We start from the raw sequence: 14,460 nt of genomic DNA, 5'->3' as shown, positions 1-14,460 counted from the left end.
TAAAGTATAGCCGCTGTCTTACCTTCTTTATAACTGCATCAATATGTTGGGACCAGGTTAGATCCTCAGAGTTCTTAACACCCAGGAACTTGAAACTGCTCACTCTCTCCAATTCTGATCCCTCTGTGAGGATTGGTATGTGTTCCTTCGTCTTACCCTTCCTGAAGTCCACAATCAGCTCTTTCGTCTTACTGACGTTTAGTGCTAGGTTGTTGCTGTGGCCCAACCAAAAGTTAGCATATCTCACTCCTGTACGCCCTCATTGTCACCACCTGAGATTCTACCAATGATGGTTGTATCGTCAGGAAATTTATAGATGGTATTTGAGTTATGCCTAGCCACACAATCATGGGTACATAGAGTGTAGAGCAGTGGGCTAAGCACACACTCTTGATGTATGCCAGTGTTGATCGTCAACAAGGAGAATATATTATCACTAATCCGCACAGATTGTGGTCTTCCAGTTAGGAAGTTGAGAATCCAATTGCAGATGGAGGTACAGAGGCTCAGGTTCTGCAACTTCTCAATCAGGGTGTGGGAATGATGGTATTAAATGCTGAACTATAGTCAATGAGCAGCATCCTGACATAGGTGTTTGTGTTGTCCAGGTGGTCTAAAGCCCGCTGGAGAGCCATTGAGATTGCATCTGCCATCGACCGATTGTGGTGATAGGCAAATTGCAATGGGTCCAGATCCTTGCTGAGGCAGGAGTTCAGTCTAGTCATAACCAACCTCTCAAAGCATTTCATCACTGTTGATGTGAGTGCTACCGGGCGATAGTCATTAAGGCAGCTCATGTTATTCTTCTTAGGCACTGGTATAATTGTTGCCTTTTTGAAGCAAGTGGGAACTTCTGCCCATAGCAGTGAGAGGTTGAAAATGTCCTTGAATACTCCCGCCAATTGGATGGCACAGGTTTTCAGAGCCTTACCAGATACTCCTTCCACATTGCGAGGGTTTACTCTCTTTAAAGACAGCCTAATATCAGCCTTTAAGACAGAGGTCACAGGGTCATCAGGTGCAGCAGGGATCTTCACAGCTGTAGTTGTGTTCTCCCTTTCAAAGCAGGCATAGAAGGCATTGAGTTCATCTGGTTGTGAAGTATCGCTGCCATTCATTTTACTGGGTTTCGCTTGTAGGAAGTAATGTCTTGCAAGCTCTGCCAGAGTTGTCGTGCATCTGATGTTGCCTCCAACCTCGTTCGAAATTGTCTCTTCACCCTTGAACTAGCCCTCTGCAGATCATACCTGGTTTTCTGGTACAGGCCTGGATCACCGGACTTGAATGCCACAGATCTTTAGCCTTCAGCAGACGACATACCTTCTGGTTCATCCACGGCTTTTGGGTTGGGAATGTGCAGTAAGTCTTTGTAGGCACATACTCATCCACACAGGTTTTAATGAAGTTGGTAACAACTGCAGCATACTCATCCAGATTCAAAGATGAATCCCTGAATACAGTTCAGTCCACTGATTCAAAGCAGACCTGTAAGCGCTCCTGTGCTTCCCTTGTCCAAACCTTCTTGGTCCTCACCACTGGTGCTGCAGTCTTCAGTCTCTGCCTATACTTGTGGAGTAGAAGTACAGGCAGATGATTAGACTTCCCAAAGTGAGGGTGTGGGATAGCATGATAGGCATTATTGATGGTGGTGTAGCAATGGTCCAGTGAGTTGTTTCCTCTGGTATTGCAAGTGATCTGTTGATGATAATTGCTTAGTGATTTTTCAGACTGACCTGGTTAAAATCTCCCAAAACAATGGAGAAGGTGTTAGGATGTGCTGTTTTGTGCATGTTGATCCCATTGTCAGATCATCTAAAGTCTGATTGACATTGGCCTGAGGTGAAATGTATACTGCTACCAAAATGACCGCGGAGAACTCCTGTGGTAGGTAAAAAGGACCGCACTTAACTGCTAGATACTCTAGGTCTGGCGAGCAGAAATGGGACAGCACTGACATATTTGTGCATGAAGAAGAGTTGATATTGAGGCATACTCCTCCATCTCTGCTTTTGAGAGACTCTATGGATCTATCCTGACTGTGTACAGTATAGTAAACCCGTCGATCTGAATAGTTGCATTCAGTACGGAAGGGGTTAACCAGGATTCCGTGAAACAAAGGACACACACGGTCCTAATGTCCTTCTGATTCAGCACCCTGGCTCTGAGATCATCGATTTTATTTACCAGAGACTGCACGTTTGCTAGCAAGATAATTGGTATTTCTTTAACAAACTTGAAAAGCCAATCTGCAGCGATGCTTGTTCTGTGGGCTCTTCCGTCCACAGTCAGAGTTGTTTCCGTCAGTTTTAAGCAGCGATAGTTTGTTTAAACGCATTAAGACATCTATGTTGACTGTACTGACTTTGGAAGAAATTATGCCTTTTAGCTGCATCAGGCTGAAACAAGAATACTTAATCGTATCCTTTGAGAGTATTGCTGCTACTCGAGTCGCCCTAGGTGCCCTGAAGTATAGTCATTGCTTGGGATTGTAACTGAATTTAGGCCAGACCTGTCATCATGTGACCCCCACCATCTAGGCCATGCTCTCTTCTCTTCTTGAATATGCCTTCAGGAAGGAGGTCAGGCTTACACTGCAAGATTCAGGAACAGTTATTACCCCTTAACTATCAGGCTCCTGAACCAGAATGGATAACTTCATTCACCCCAACATTGAACTGATTCCACAACCTATGGAGTCACTTTCAAGGACTCTACAACTCTTGTTCTCTATATCTATTACTTATTTATATTAGTAATTAGTTCTTTGTTTGTATTTGCACAATTTGTTGCCTTTTGCACATTGGTTGTTTGTGTGCAGTTTTTCCACTGACTCTATCGTGTTTCTTTGTATTTACAGCGAATGCCCAAAAGCAAATGAATTTCAGGGTAGTATATGGTGACATATTTGTACTTTGATATTAAATTTACTTTGAACTTCGTACATTTAAGGTAGAACAATTAAAATTTATGCAAACATTTCATTTAGAATTTAATGAAATAGAGATGAGTTGCAATGGGTGTACAATGATACAGTTAATTTCTAGCATTGGAACACGTATACTGGATGCTTGGAAACCCTCTCGAGGCATGTGTCACATTAGTCATTTCAATCTCATTCTATTTGACTTCCTTGTGGCATGCACCACGGCAGCTCAGTGGTACAGCTGGTAGAGCTGCAGCTTCACAGCACTGGTGACCCAGGTTTAATCCTGTGTGGGTGTGCCTGTGTGGAGTTTTCACATTTTCCCTGCAAGTGCACGGGCCTACTCTAGGTCTACAGCTTCTTCCCAAAGACACGCAACAATATTGAAAATATTGTACACTAATAGGCTACTGTAAATTTCCCTTATTGTGTAAGTGAATCTAAGATTTGGGGAGAATTGAGGAGGTTGTAAGGAGCATGAAAAATGGAATTCATGTTGAATTAGTTAAAAATAGCTGGCTGACAGCGTGGACTCACTGAAATAAAGCGCCTGTTTAGTGTTGTATGTCTCTATGATTCTCTAAACCCCATAAACCAAGATTTAAGCTCTAAATTTACAGTGTATTTTGAATAAAATCAGGTACTTTTGTAAGTGGCAGCTTAGGAACTTAAATCACAGTAAGCCTTTAATAGAAGGCTAGACAATCAATCCCGCACAGTGTGAGATGAAAATATTTTTAAATATCGCTAGAAAATTGTAATTTGGAATGTATGCCCTGAAAGGGTATAGGAAGGAGATAATAACTTCTGAAAGAACAATTGGAAAAGGACCATGGTTGTTTCCGGGGGGGAGGGAGAGGAAGTGGAGAAGAAGCTGTACATCATAGAAATGCACAAACAATTGGGTCTAACAAGATATTCCTTTCAAATATCTGACATCTTCTCTATCTGAACTGTGCCATTCTGTAATATAACAACATTATTCTCCTGTTTACAGTTGGCACGTAGGCGGTAAAGAAGTAGATATAGTTGAGGAACCTACTCTGCCTTTTTTTTGGCATCATGAATTTTGGCTGCTATACTTAGACCATATTTATTGCATTAGTCATGTCTTCATACTTGTACGAGCTTTCAGCATTTTACATTATGATCCCTGTTTTAGAGAATTCAAATTAACTGCAAGTTCAGTCTTCTAAAAATTGAATTTGACTGCTATTCAAAAGTATGGAGTAGATGTCCTGAGCTCAGTTCCTTTTATGTACATTCATAACATTACGCAAGTATAATGTTCACAGATTTCTAAACCAGTAGTAAAATTTAGCTGGTAGCAAGATTAGACTGCAGCTGCTTGCTGTGAGAGCAGATGTAACCATACCTGTTAATCACCAACTGCAAGTCAGCACTTTCAAGGTCTCCAGGAAACAATCAGCTTGTGAATTATAGGAACAAATCTATTGAGTCTACTGATTCAGTGTGGGTGGAAATCAGGAACAGGAAAGCAGCGATCACTCTTTTGAGAGCATTCTATGGAACCCCAAAAAGCAACATAGATACTGACAATCAGACAGGATGGCAGATTTTGAAAAGTTGCAAAAAAAACAGTTGTCATGGGTGAAATCAACTTCCCTAATATTGATAGGCAACTCCTTAGTGTAAAAGGTTTAAATGGGGTGAAATTTCTTAGGTGTGTGCAGGAAGGTATCCTGGCATATTATGTGGATAGCATGACTAGAGGAAAAGCCATACTGGATCTAGTACTAGGCAATGAACCTAGTTAGGTGACAGATCTCTTGGTGGGTGAGCATTTTGGAGACAGTGAGCACAAGTCCCTAATCTTTACCATAGATAGCCTTGGGGAGGGACAGAAACAGACCGCATGGGCAAGTATTTAATTAGGGGAGGGCGGATTTTGATGCGATTAGGCAGGAACTTGGGAGCGTAAATTGGGAAAAGATGTACTCAGGGAAATACATAACAAAAATGTTGAGGCTACTTAGGAATCACTTGCATGGGGTTCTGGATAAATGTGTCCCATGTGGGACATGCCATCTGTTCCTGTCCCTCTCCAAGGTTATCTATGGTAAAGGTCAGGGAGTTGTGCTCACTGTCTCCAAAATTTATTCCACATCTCTTGTCAACTATGGTGAGGGAACCATAGTTGACAAGAGATATGGAACAAATAGTCAAGAGGAAGAAAGAAGCTTAGACCATAAGACCATAAGATATAGGAGCAGAATTAGGCCATTTGGCCCATCAAGCCTGCTCTGCAATTTCATCATGGCTGATCCATTTTTCCTCTCAGCCCCAATTTCCCGTCATCTCCCTGTATCCCTTCATGCCCTGACAAAGAAGGATCTATCAACCTCTGCCTTATGGTTTGGGAAGCAAGGCTGAAACAGGGCTCTTGAGAGTTCTAAGGTAGCCAGAAAGCAGCTTAAGAAGCAACTTTGAAGAGCTAGAAGGGAACATGAAAAGGCCTTGGTTAGTAGGATTACGGAAAACCCCAAGGCATCTTACATGTATATGAAGAACAGGAGGATGACTAGAATGAAAGCAGGACTGATCAGGGATAAAACAGAAAATGTGTCTGAAACTGGAGGAGGTAGGGGAGGTCTATAATGAATACTTTGCTTCAGTATTCACGGAAAGAAAGACCTTGATGAATGTGAAAACAGTATAAAACTGGTTGAAGTGCTGGAACATCTTAATGTTAAGAAAAAGGAAGTACTTGAACTTTTGAAAAACATTAGGATAGATAAGTCCCTGGGTCCAGATGGGATAAGCCATAGGTTACTCTGGGAAGTGAGAGAAGAGACTGCTGCTCTTTTGGCAATGATGTTTACGTCCTCAATGGCCACAGAAGTTGTATCAGAAAGTTGGAGGTGGCTAATATATTCCTTTGTTTAAGGTAATAGGGATAATCTTGGGAATTATAGACCAGTGAGTCTTATTTCAGTGGTAGGAAAACTATAGGAAAAGATCCTTAGAGACAAGATTTACGAGCATTTGGATAAATAAAGTGCAATGAGGAATAGTCAGCATGGCTTTGTGAGGAGTAGATCATGCCTCATGAGCATGATTGAATTTTTTGAGGATGTGACAAAGCACACTGAGAAAGGTAAGAATAGTGAATGTGGTGTATATGGATTTTAGTAAGGCATTTGACAAGGTTCCCCATGGCAGACTCATTCAGAAAGTCAGGAGGCATGGGATCCAGGGAAACTCAGCTATATGCATTCTAATTTGCCTTGTCCACAGAGGCGGGGGATGGTCGTAGATGGAGTGTATTCTGCCTGCAGGTTGGTAACCAGTGGTGTTCTGCAGGGATCTGTTCTGGGATCCCTGCTCTTTGTGAAGTTTATGAATGACTGGGATGAGGAAGAGGAAGGCTGGGTTAGTAAGTGTGCGAATAACACAAACTCTGGTGCTGTGGATAGCATAGGAGAATGTCATAGGTTTCAATGAGACAGTGATAGGATGCAGAGCTGGGCTGAGAAGTAAAAAAATTAGTTCTATCAGAACAGTGTGAAGTGATAGACTTTCAAAGGTCGAACTTGAAGGCAGACGACAGGTTTAAGGGCAGGATTCTTAGCAATATGGAGGAACAGAGAGAGAGAGAGAGAGAGATTGAGGTCCACGCCCATAGATTGTCCCAAAAATTGATAGGTGGGCAAGAAGGTGCATGAGCGTTGGCCTTCATTAGTCGCAGTTTGAGTTCAAGACCCATATGCTTATATTGCAACTCTGTAAAACACTAGTTAGAACACATTTGGATTATTGTGTTCACTTCTGGTTGTCTCACTGTAGGAAGGATGTGGAAGCTTCAGAGGGGGTGCAGAGGAATTTTACCAGGATGCTGCCTGGATTAGAGAGATGGTTTTATGAGAGTAGGTTGAGTGAGCACTCTTTTGAGTGAAGGAGGATGACAGGAGAATTGATAGAGGTGCATAAGATTTTGTTTTTAGCATGTTGCACCGGACAGTCAGCCATTCTTGTCTGGTGCGTGGTGTCAGGATTGGTCTCCTTTTGGATTAACCAGGTCACGATATGAACGTTCCTGACTCGACCCTTTTTTTAACAAGGCCGAGTGGCTAGCTCAACACTCAACCCGGCACGGATGGAAAGTGTGCTCGGGGGGTGGCCTGACTTGGATTCGAACTCGGGAACCTTCGCTCTGGAGTCCGGCGCTGATGCCATTGTGCCACCAGCCGGCCACGCTGTATAAGATAATAAGAGACATAGATAGAGTTGCTTTTTACCACGGTTAAAATGGTTAATATGCATAATTTTAAGATAATTGGAGGCAGGTATGGGGGCGAGGGGATATCAAAGCTAGTTTTTTTTAAGCCCGGAGAGTGGTGGGTGCATGGAATATCTTGCCAAGGATGGTGATCGAGACAAGCACATTAGGAACATTTAAGAAACTTGTAAGTAGGCACACGGCTAAACGCAAAATGGAAAGCCATGTAGGAGGGAAGGTTTAGCATGATCTTAAAGTAGGTTAAAAGGCTGGCAGAACATCCTGGGCCTAAGGGCCTGTACTATGCTGTATTGTTTTATGTTCTCTATTCTAAATCTTCCCTGAGCTCCTGCCCCATGAGCAGAAGTGACAAAACATGGCTCACAAGCTTGCTTCAGTGTCTTACTTTTTAAATCCTCTAGCTAGAACATTATAGGGTCTAGACCAAATCTAGAACTTCAGTGCATGGACAACTATAGTACTGACAAAATACTGTGCTGTTACATGCATCAATTTATAGTCTTTTTTCTTCATACTTTGTGCGTTGTCTGAACTCACGTATCTGTAATTCTACAGCAAGCAAGTTTGTACCTGTACTGCACCATATTTACGCACATGGCAAAAAAACTTGACTTGAACTTAAACTTGGGACATATTTAGCTCTTCCAGTAGCATTTATGGTTACCATGGTATTACTCCTAAGAAGATGGAAAGTAGGAAGTGTAGGCTTTGGAACTTTCCAACTAATAATCTATTCAATAAGACAGCAGATGATCTGCCTCCAAATGTCACCAGAGTAGCTTGATTCTTTTAGAGCTAAGATCTATTAATCCTAGGTTTTAATTCAAACGCCTCCATGCCTCTGGAATACAGAATTCTGAAGATTCACAAACCTCTGAATACAGCAATTGTTTCCATCTCAGTCACACATCACTAATTCTTTACCTTTACAGCCTGCCCTAAAATACTAGGGGAAACTAGAACTCTTGCAGGGGAAACAGCTATTCAGCGTGTGCCCTCAGAGTGATGCATGTTAAGAGGTTAAATCTCACTCTTCTATAGCCAGTGAGTTAAAGGCCCACCCCTCTGAATTATTCCTCCTGGATAACCCTTTAGCTCACTGAACCCTTGCTTCAGCATCACCCTTGCAAGCCATCCACAGACTGCAAGGTACTCCTTTATCGGGCAGATGATGCACACTGAAGGAGGTGCAACATTCTTGACTGAGGAAGGAAGGCATGACTGGACAGAGGTACTCGATTGGAAGCTTCCTGGAAAGTCAAGGGGATGCAGAAAGCAACAATCACAAACATTTTCTAGATAAGGAAACCACTGTCAGTGAAAAATTGCTCAGAGGTGGCAGCATGACCACCTTATCTGAGGCATGATTTAGGTCCTTCCATGCCATGTGATTGGTACATCAACAATTCACCCACATTAAACCCCATTCTAATTTCCTCCCTTCAACCAAGTGCAGTTAATTTGGAATTAACTGACGCAAGGACAACACATGCTTTCTTTCATGCCCACTTTGTTCTCAACTTCAAAGCCATATGTTAATGGGCTTTTTGTCTCAGAAATTGATAACATTATGGATCTGCTTTGCATGGTTTCTGAAATTAAACACCACATTTCTGTCCCAGTTGGTATATTACAAAGTCTCCAGTAACAGTTATAGAGTTGTACACCTCTAAAAAGCAATTCAGTCCAGCTGTATTAAATATTTGAAACTTTATCTGGAACATGAAAGACATGAGTAATGTTAGAATGTGATTTCATGCTAGAAGTAACTTTAGCACAAGAGAATGCACAGGCATTGTGGTAAAAGTCAAGTCTAGGACTGTTGTCAGATTTGTTCAATCCCAGGGGTAATTTATACATAGAATTGATTCCATACTACATCTAAAAGATAAATTCTGCAATCATTCAAGAGAAAACTAGAAAGCAGTGGAGGGAGAAAATGTGGGTTTCCTGTACAGGATTATCTCGAGCAGGGCTTTCCAACCTGGGGTCCATGGACCCGTTGGTTAATAGCTGGTGTCAACGGCATAAACAAGGTTGGGGACCCCTAATCTAGAGCAATTAAATAGCTTCTTCTTTGATATTTTTATAACTTCTGCAGGTGTATATTAAATGTTTTTATGTGTGAAACTGATATATGAAGTAGTTCAGTAAAATATCTTTAACCTCCCAAGATAAAGGCTAACTGTTGGTTGAAATTTCACTTGGTCTGGTTGCACAGAAGGCTAAACTAATGTTAACGAGAGCAGCATCAACAAATGCATTGTCATAACAGAAATACTAATTAGAGCAGGGAAATTATGCTGAAGCTGTACAAGATCCTCGTAAGGCCGCACTTAGAGTACTGCGTGCAGTTTTAAGAAAAGATATATTAGCTTTGGAAATGGTGCAGAGGGTGTCCACCAGGTTGATAATGGAGATGAGCAGATTTGCCAATGGGGAGAGATTGAATCGCCTGGGACTATACTCACTGGAATTCAGAAAAATGGGAACAGATCTTATAGAAACATAATATTATGATAGACAGGATAGAGGCAGGAAATTTGTTTCCACTAGCAGTTGAGATTAGAACTAGGGGACATAGACTAAATATTCAGGGGAGTAGATTTAGGATAAAGATGAGGAGGAATTGCTTATCACAAGGAAAAGTAGTAGAGGCTACCTGGTTAAACATATCTAAGATGCAGGTAGATAGAATTTTGCGAGAGATTTAAGGGTTGTGGGAAAAAGGCAGGAAGGTGAAGCTGGATTGATGACCAGATCAGGCATAATCTAATTGAATGGCACAGCAGGCTCGATGGGCCAGTTAGCCTGCTCCTAGTCTAATCCTTATGTTCTAATAATCAAATATTAAACATCACCGCAGAGGGCTTACACAAAAAAGGTGACCTAGGAAATGGAAATGTTCATATCAGTACACTGAGCAACAATCTTCTAAGTTGCATTGTTGTTTTAGACTATACTGCACTCTGAGTCTACAGGCCTACTGCAAACAATGTAGTTCATTGTTATACTATTCTGCTGCACTACATTCAACTGAAAAGAACAAAAATATGGACAAACAGACCAAAACCAAGTCACAAAAGAGCACACAAGTAGAAGTTGTAATGGACATTGCCTGTGGTTTACTTTTACCATCTCAGTTCATATGTGTAAAGAAACTTACTTACATGTCAGAGGGGAGAGATTCAAAAGTTTCCTTTAGTAATGCAATTCCTTTGGTTAAAAGAATGGTTAAACAAGGGGGAAAAAACTATAAAGCAAAAGAAAGTTAGTAACAAGGACATTCAGCATTTTGAGATTTCAGCCAGAAAATAAAGTACAAATGCAGAAAATTCCAATCATTAAGCATCCAACAAAACAGCACCAGAAAAGAAAACACTTAGAATTGATATGCCTAGTATCATCTTTCAAAAATGTTAAAACAAGACAATCGTTCATTTCCACGGATAACTTACTCTCTTGGGAGAACTTAAGAGATCAAGGGTTATTATTATAAAGAACAGGAGAGTTCCCCTTGGTATGTTGGACAATGGTTGTCCCTTGGCTAACATAACTGAAGCACTTATCTGTTCTTCCCACATTGGCATTTCTCTAGTTTTGTTATGTGTAAATTAGCAGCCACATTTCTTCCATTTCGACTGAGGATAGTTAACTAAGTTTCAAGCACCATGTGTTGCTTGAGGTGATGTAAAGTACCACATAAACAAAATGTACTTAACAGTAAAATATTTGGACACTGATCAAATGTGGGATGATTGAATGGAGCTACCATAACCTTGAAAAAGATGGAAATATTTAGCATTTAGTAGTCCAGGATCTTAACAAGGTCATAAAAAACATCTCACTAGTACAATCTTATAAATAGAACTGAAGTTGATGAAGCAGATTCATTTGATCAAATGCCAAGTTTTCATTTTACCAATAGGCCACATGTCAAACCTCAAAAAGCAGCCCATAAAAATACAAAATAAACATTAGCTGCTGAAAGGATTAGAAAAAAAAGATATACTTTAATATGTACTTGTCAGCATTTAAAAAGAATGGCTTTGCAAAGATATGTTTCGCTTAAGTTTCAAAATGATGCCAGTTCAAATTTCAAAATCAGAACTGACTGCGTTCAATATCTTTACATCTAAGCTTTTATTATTTGCCTATTTTATGCTACATTACATTCATCCCCTACTTTCAGCTTATTTCTAGTCAAACAAGATGAATTTAAATAATCAGGAGGAATGCGCTATTTGGCCTTTTCGTCATTTAGTAAGATTGTGGCTGATCCTGTGCATCAACTACTTTCCAGCCGGTTTATCATAACCCTCAGTGTTGAAAAATCTATTGATCATAACCTTCAATATATTTATTTAATAATAGAAAATAACTACCATCTGGCCATTCCTTTTCCTCACTTCTAACTTCCAGGAGAAAATGCAGGGCATTTTAAGCCCAGATAATGAGACTAAGGAAGTTTCTTCCCCAGTGCTCTCAAATTCTGAGCCAGTAATCTCTATCACCTACCCTTCCCAGAGATGCTGCCATATTCTTGGATTCTTAATACTGTATCACCTCTGTCAGTTAATCCTTTATTGTCACTTCAGCATTTTTTTCCACATTACTTCAAACTGCTCTGCAACTTTTGCACCATTCTGTTGTCTTGCACTGGTTGCTGTACTTACTGTTGTATTTATTATTCTCATGTATAATACTAACTGTGTGAGCTTCATGCGAGCAAGGATTTTCACCATAGCCTGACAATAAACTTATATAAATATAACCTAATATATGACGATAAACCTGTATATGAATCTACACAACCTTCTAATCTAGAAATTAGAAATATCCTTTACATTGAGTAACCCTAAAATAAGGGGAGAAAAAGATATTTATATTTTGTTTCAAGGATACTCCTCAACGTTGCGAATGTCCACCACGAGCAGTTTTGGCTTTCCCGATTTTGTCTTTTTAGTGGGCATCTTAGAGCTTGTCGGTCCGGACAACTCACACAGGTCAATTAGGTCCTCTGCAGATATCCGTGGTGACATTTCGGCCTTGAGTTCAGCTAACCTAATAGGTTCACGTGACTGAAAGAGACGACTTCTAATTAAAAAACCGAAGGTTCCATATTACACATTTTAAAACTGCAACACAGATACTGTACAAATATTATAAATGTTAACAAGCAAATTTACGTTTTAAGTTTTTAAAGACTGCCATCAAGCATTACAATAGAATTTTCACATGGAGAGGGAATATCTTTCCATGTGAGAGCCCGAAGCACGACCAGACTATGTAACAGTTTCTTCCCCCAAGCCATCAGATTCCTCAATACCCAGAGCCTGGACTGACACCAGCCTGCTGCCCTCTACTGTGCCTATTGTCTTGTTTATTATTTATTGCAATGCCTGCACTGTTTTGTGCACTTTATGCAGTCCTGGGTAGGTCTGTAGTCTAGTGTAGTTTTGTGTTGTATTACGTAGTTCAGTGTAGTTTTTGTATTGTTCATGTAGCACCATGGTCCTGGAAAACGTTGCCTCATTTTTACTGAGCACTGTACCAGCAGTTATGGTCGAAATGACAATAAAAAGTGACTTAACTTGACTTGACCTTTGTGTCAACTCAAAGTGAATATTAGCAAAAAAAACAATAAATAATTGTATTGATATCCAGTCACCAAATTTCAACATAGGAACTTAGTACAAAACAGAAACAGGACCTTTGGTCCAAATTAAACTAAATCTCTCTATCTGAATATGATCCAGATTCCTCCAATCCCTGCATATTCATGTCTGTCTAAAAGCCCTTACACTCCACGATTGTATCTACATCCACTAACACCTTTGGCAGCCCATTCCAGACACATACAACTGTTTATGTGAAAAACATGCCCTTTACATTTCCTGCAACACACATCAAAGTTGCTGGTGAACACAGCAGGCCAGGCAGCACCTCTAGGAAGAGGTGCAGTCGACGTTTCAGGCCGAGACCCTTCGTCAGGACTATCATTTTGGCAGCTCTTGGCTCCAACCCTCCCCCTCCTGTCTTCTCCTATCATTTTGGATCTCCCCCTCCAACTTTCAAATCTCTTACTCACTCTTCCTTCAGTTAGTCCTGCCGAAGGGTCTCGGCCTGAAACGTCGACTGCACCTCTTCCTACGGATGCTGCCTGGCCTGCTGCGTTCACCAGCAACTTTGATGTGTGTTGCTTGAATTTCCAGCATCTGCAGAATTCCTGTTGTTTGCCTTTACATTTCCTTTAAGCTTTCCCCTTCTCACCTTAAATGCACGTGTTCTAGTATTGGACATTTGCAGCCTGGGAAAATGATTTGGTCATTATTTTTAAGTCAACTATTATGGCCTTATTTTTGTACAATAATTTTACAAACCGTAAGGCATTTTAAGAAGTTAAGAAGCCAAACTTCAGGAAAATTCAATTGCTTCAGCACCATAAAGAGTTAGTATCAGTGACCATGAAACTACTGGATCATCGTCAAACCCCATCTGGTTCACTGACATTGTTCAGGGAAGGAAATCTTCCTTCCATACACATATCATCATATACAGTATATGATTCCAACCACACAGCAACATGGATACCTCTCAAATGCCTTCTGAAGTGATTAAACAAATAAGAGTTCAAGGGAGTTATATACATATAACTTGGGAGTGAGAGAAAGTTAGAGGTTGTGGGATAATTGGGCCAGTTAATTGTTTTTAACTTCAACCTGTTATCTGTCAAGTAGGAGGCCGTGCACAATTCTGATCTGATGGAGGCAGACGTAAGAGCACGGAGGAACATTTGGTGAAACTTCTGAAATGCCTGTTTCGCTGCCGCTGCTACTGTGTGATCCGAAATCTCCGGAGGGGAAGGCCCCGAGTCCTCGGCTTTGCCCGTTGCTTGGCGGCCGGGGGTCGAAGCGCTCGGCAGAGATGGTGTTCAGTGTCGGAGGGCCGGTCGGAGGCTCGAAGTTTTCGGACGGACTCAGAGTCGCACTGAGGTCGGGTGCTTCCAGGATGCTGCATTGGCAAGTTTGCAACGCTGGAAGCTCATGGCAGGGGGAGTTTCTTCCTCCTACCGTCCGCGTGAGATGATGGGCTATCTGGACTTTGAGACTTTTTTTACCGTGCCCATGGTCTGCTCTTTATCAAATTACGGTATTGCTTTGCACTGTTGTAACTATAGGTTATAATTATGTGGTTTTTGTCAGTTTTAGTCGTGGTCGGCCTTGTGTTTCTGTGATATCATACCGGAGGAACATTGTATCATTTTTTAATGCAT

At 41.0% G+C, this 14,460-nt stretch overlaps 1 protein-coding gene across 1 annotated transcript in view; it reads right to left on the bottom strand.

Annotated features, from left to right (window-relative positions):
- tbck (TBC1 domain containing kinase) overlaps positions 1–14,460 on the bottom strand; it is a 338,866-nt gene that overhangs the window by 46,398 nt on the left and 278,008 nt on the right. The window contains exon 24 of the mRNA XM_072256396.1: positions 12,090–12,265. Within this exon, the coding sequence (XP_072112497.1) occupies positions 12,090–12,265 (176 nt within the window). The remainder of the gene's footprint in view (positions 1–12,089; positions 12,266–14,460) is intronic.

This window comes from Mobula birostris, chromosome 4, assembly GCF_030028105.1.
Source record: "Mobula birostris isolate sMobBir1 chromosome 4, sMobBir1.hap1, whole genome shotgun sequence".
Lineage (NCBI taxonomy): Eukaryota > Metazoa > Chordata > Chondrichthyes > Myliobatiformes > Myliobatidae > Mobula > Mobula birostris.
This window is presented reverse-complemented; position numbering and strand designations above follow the sequence as displayed.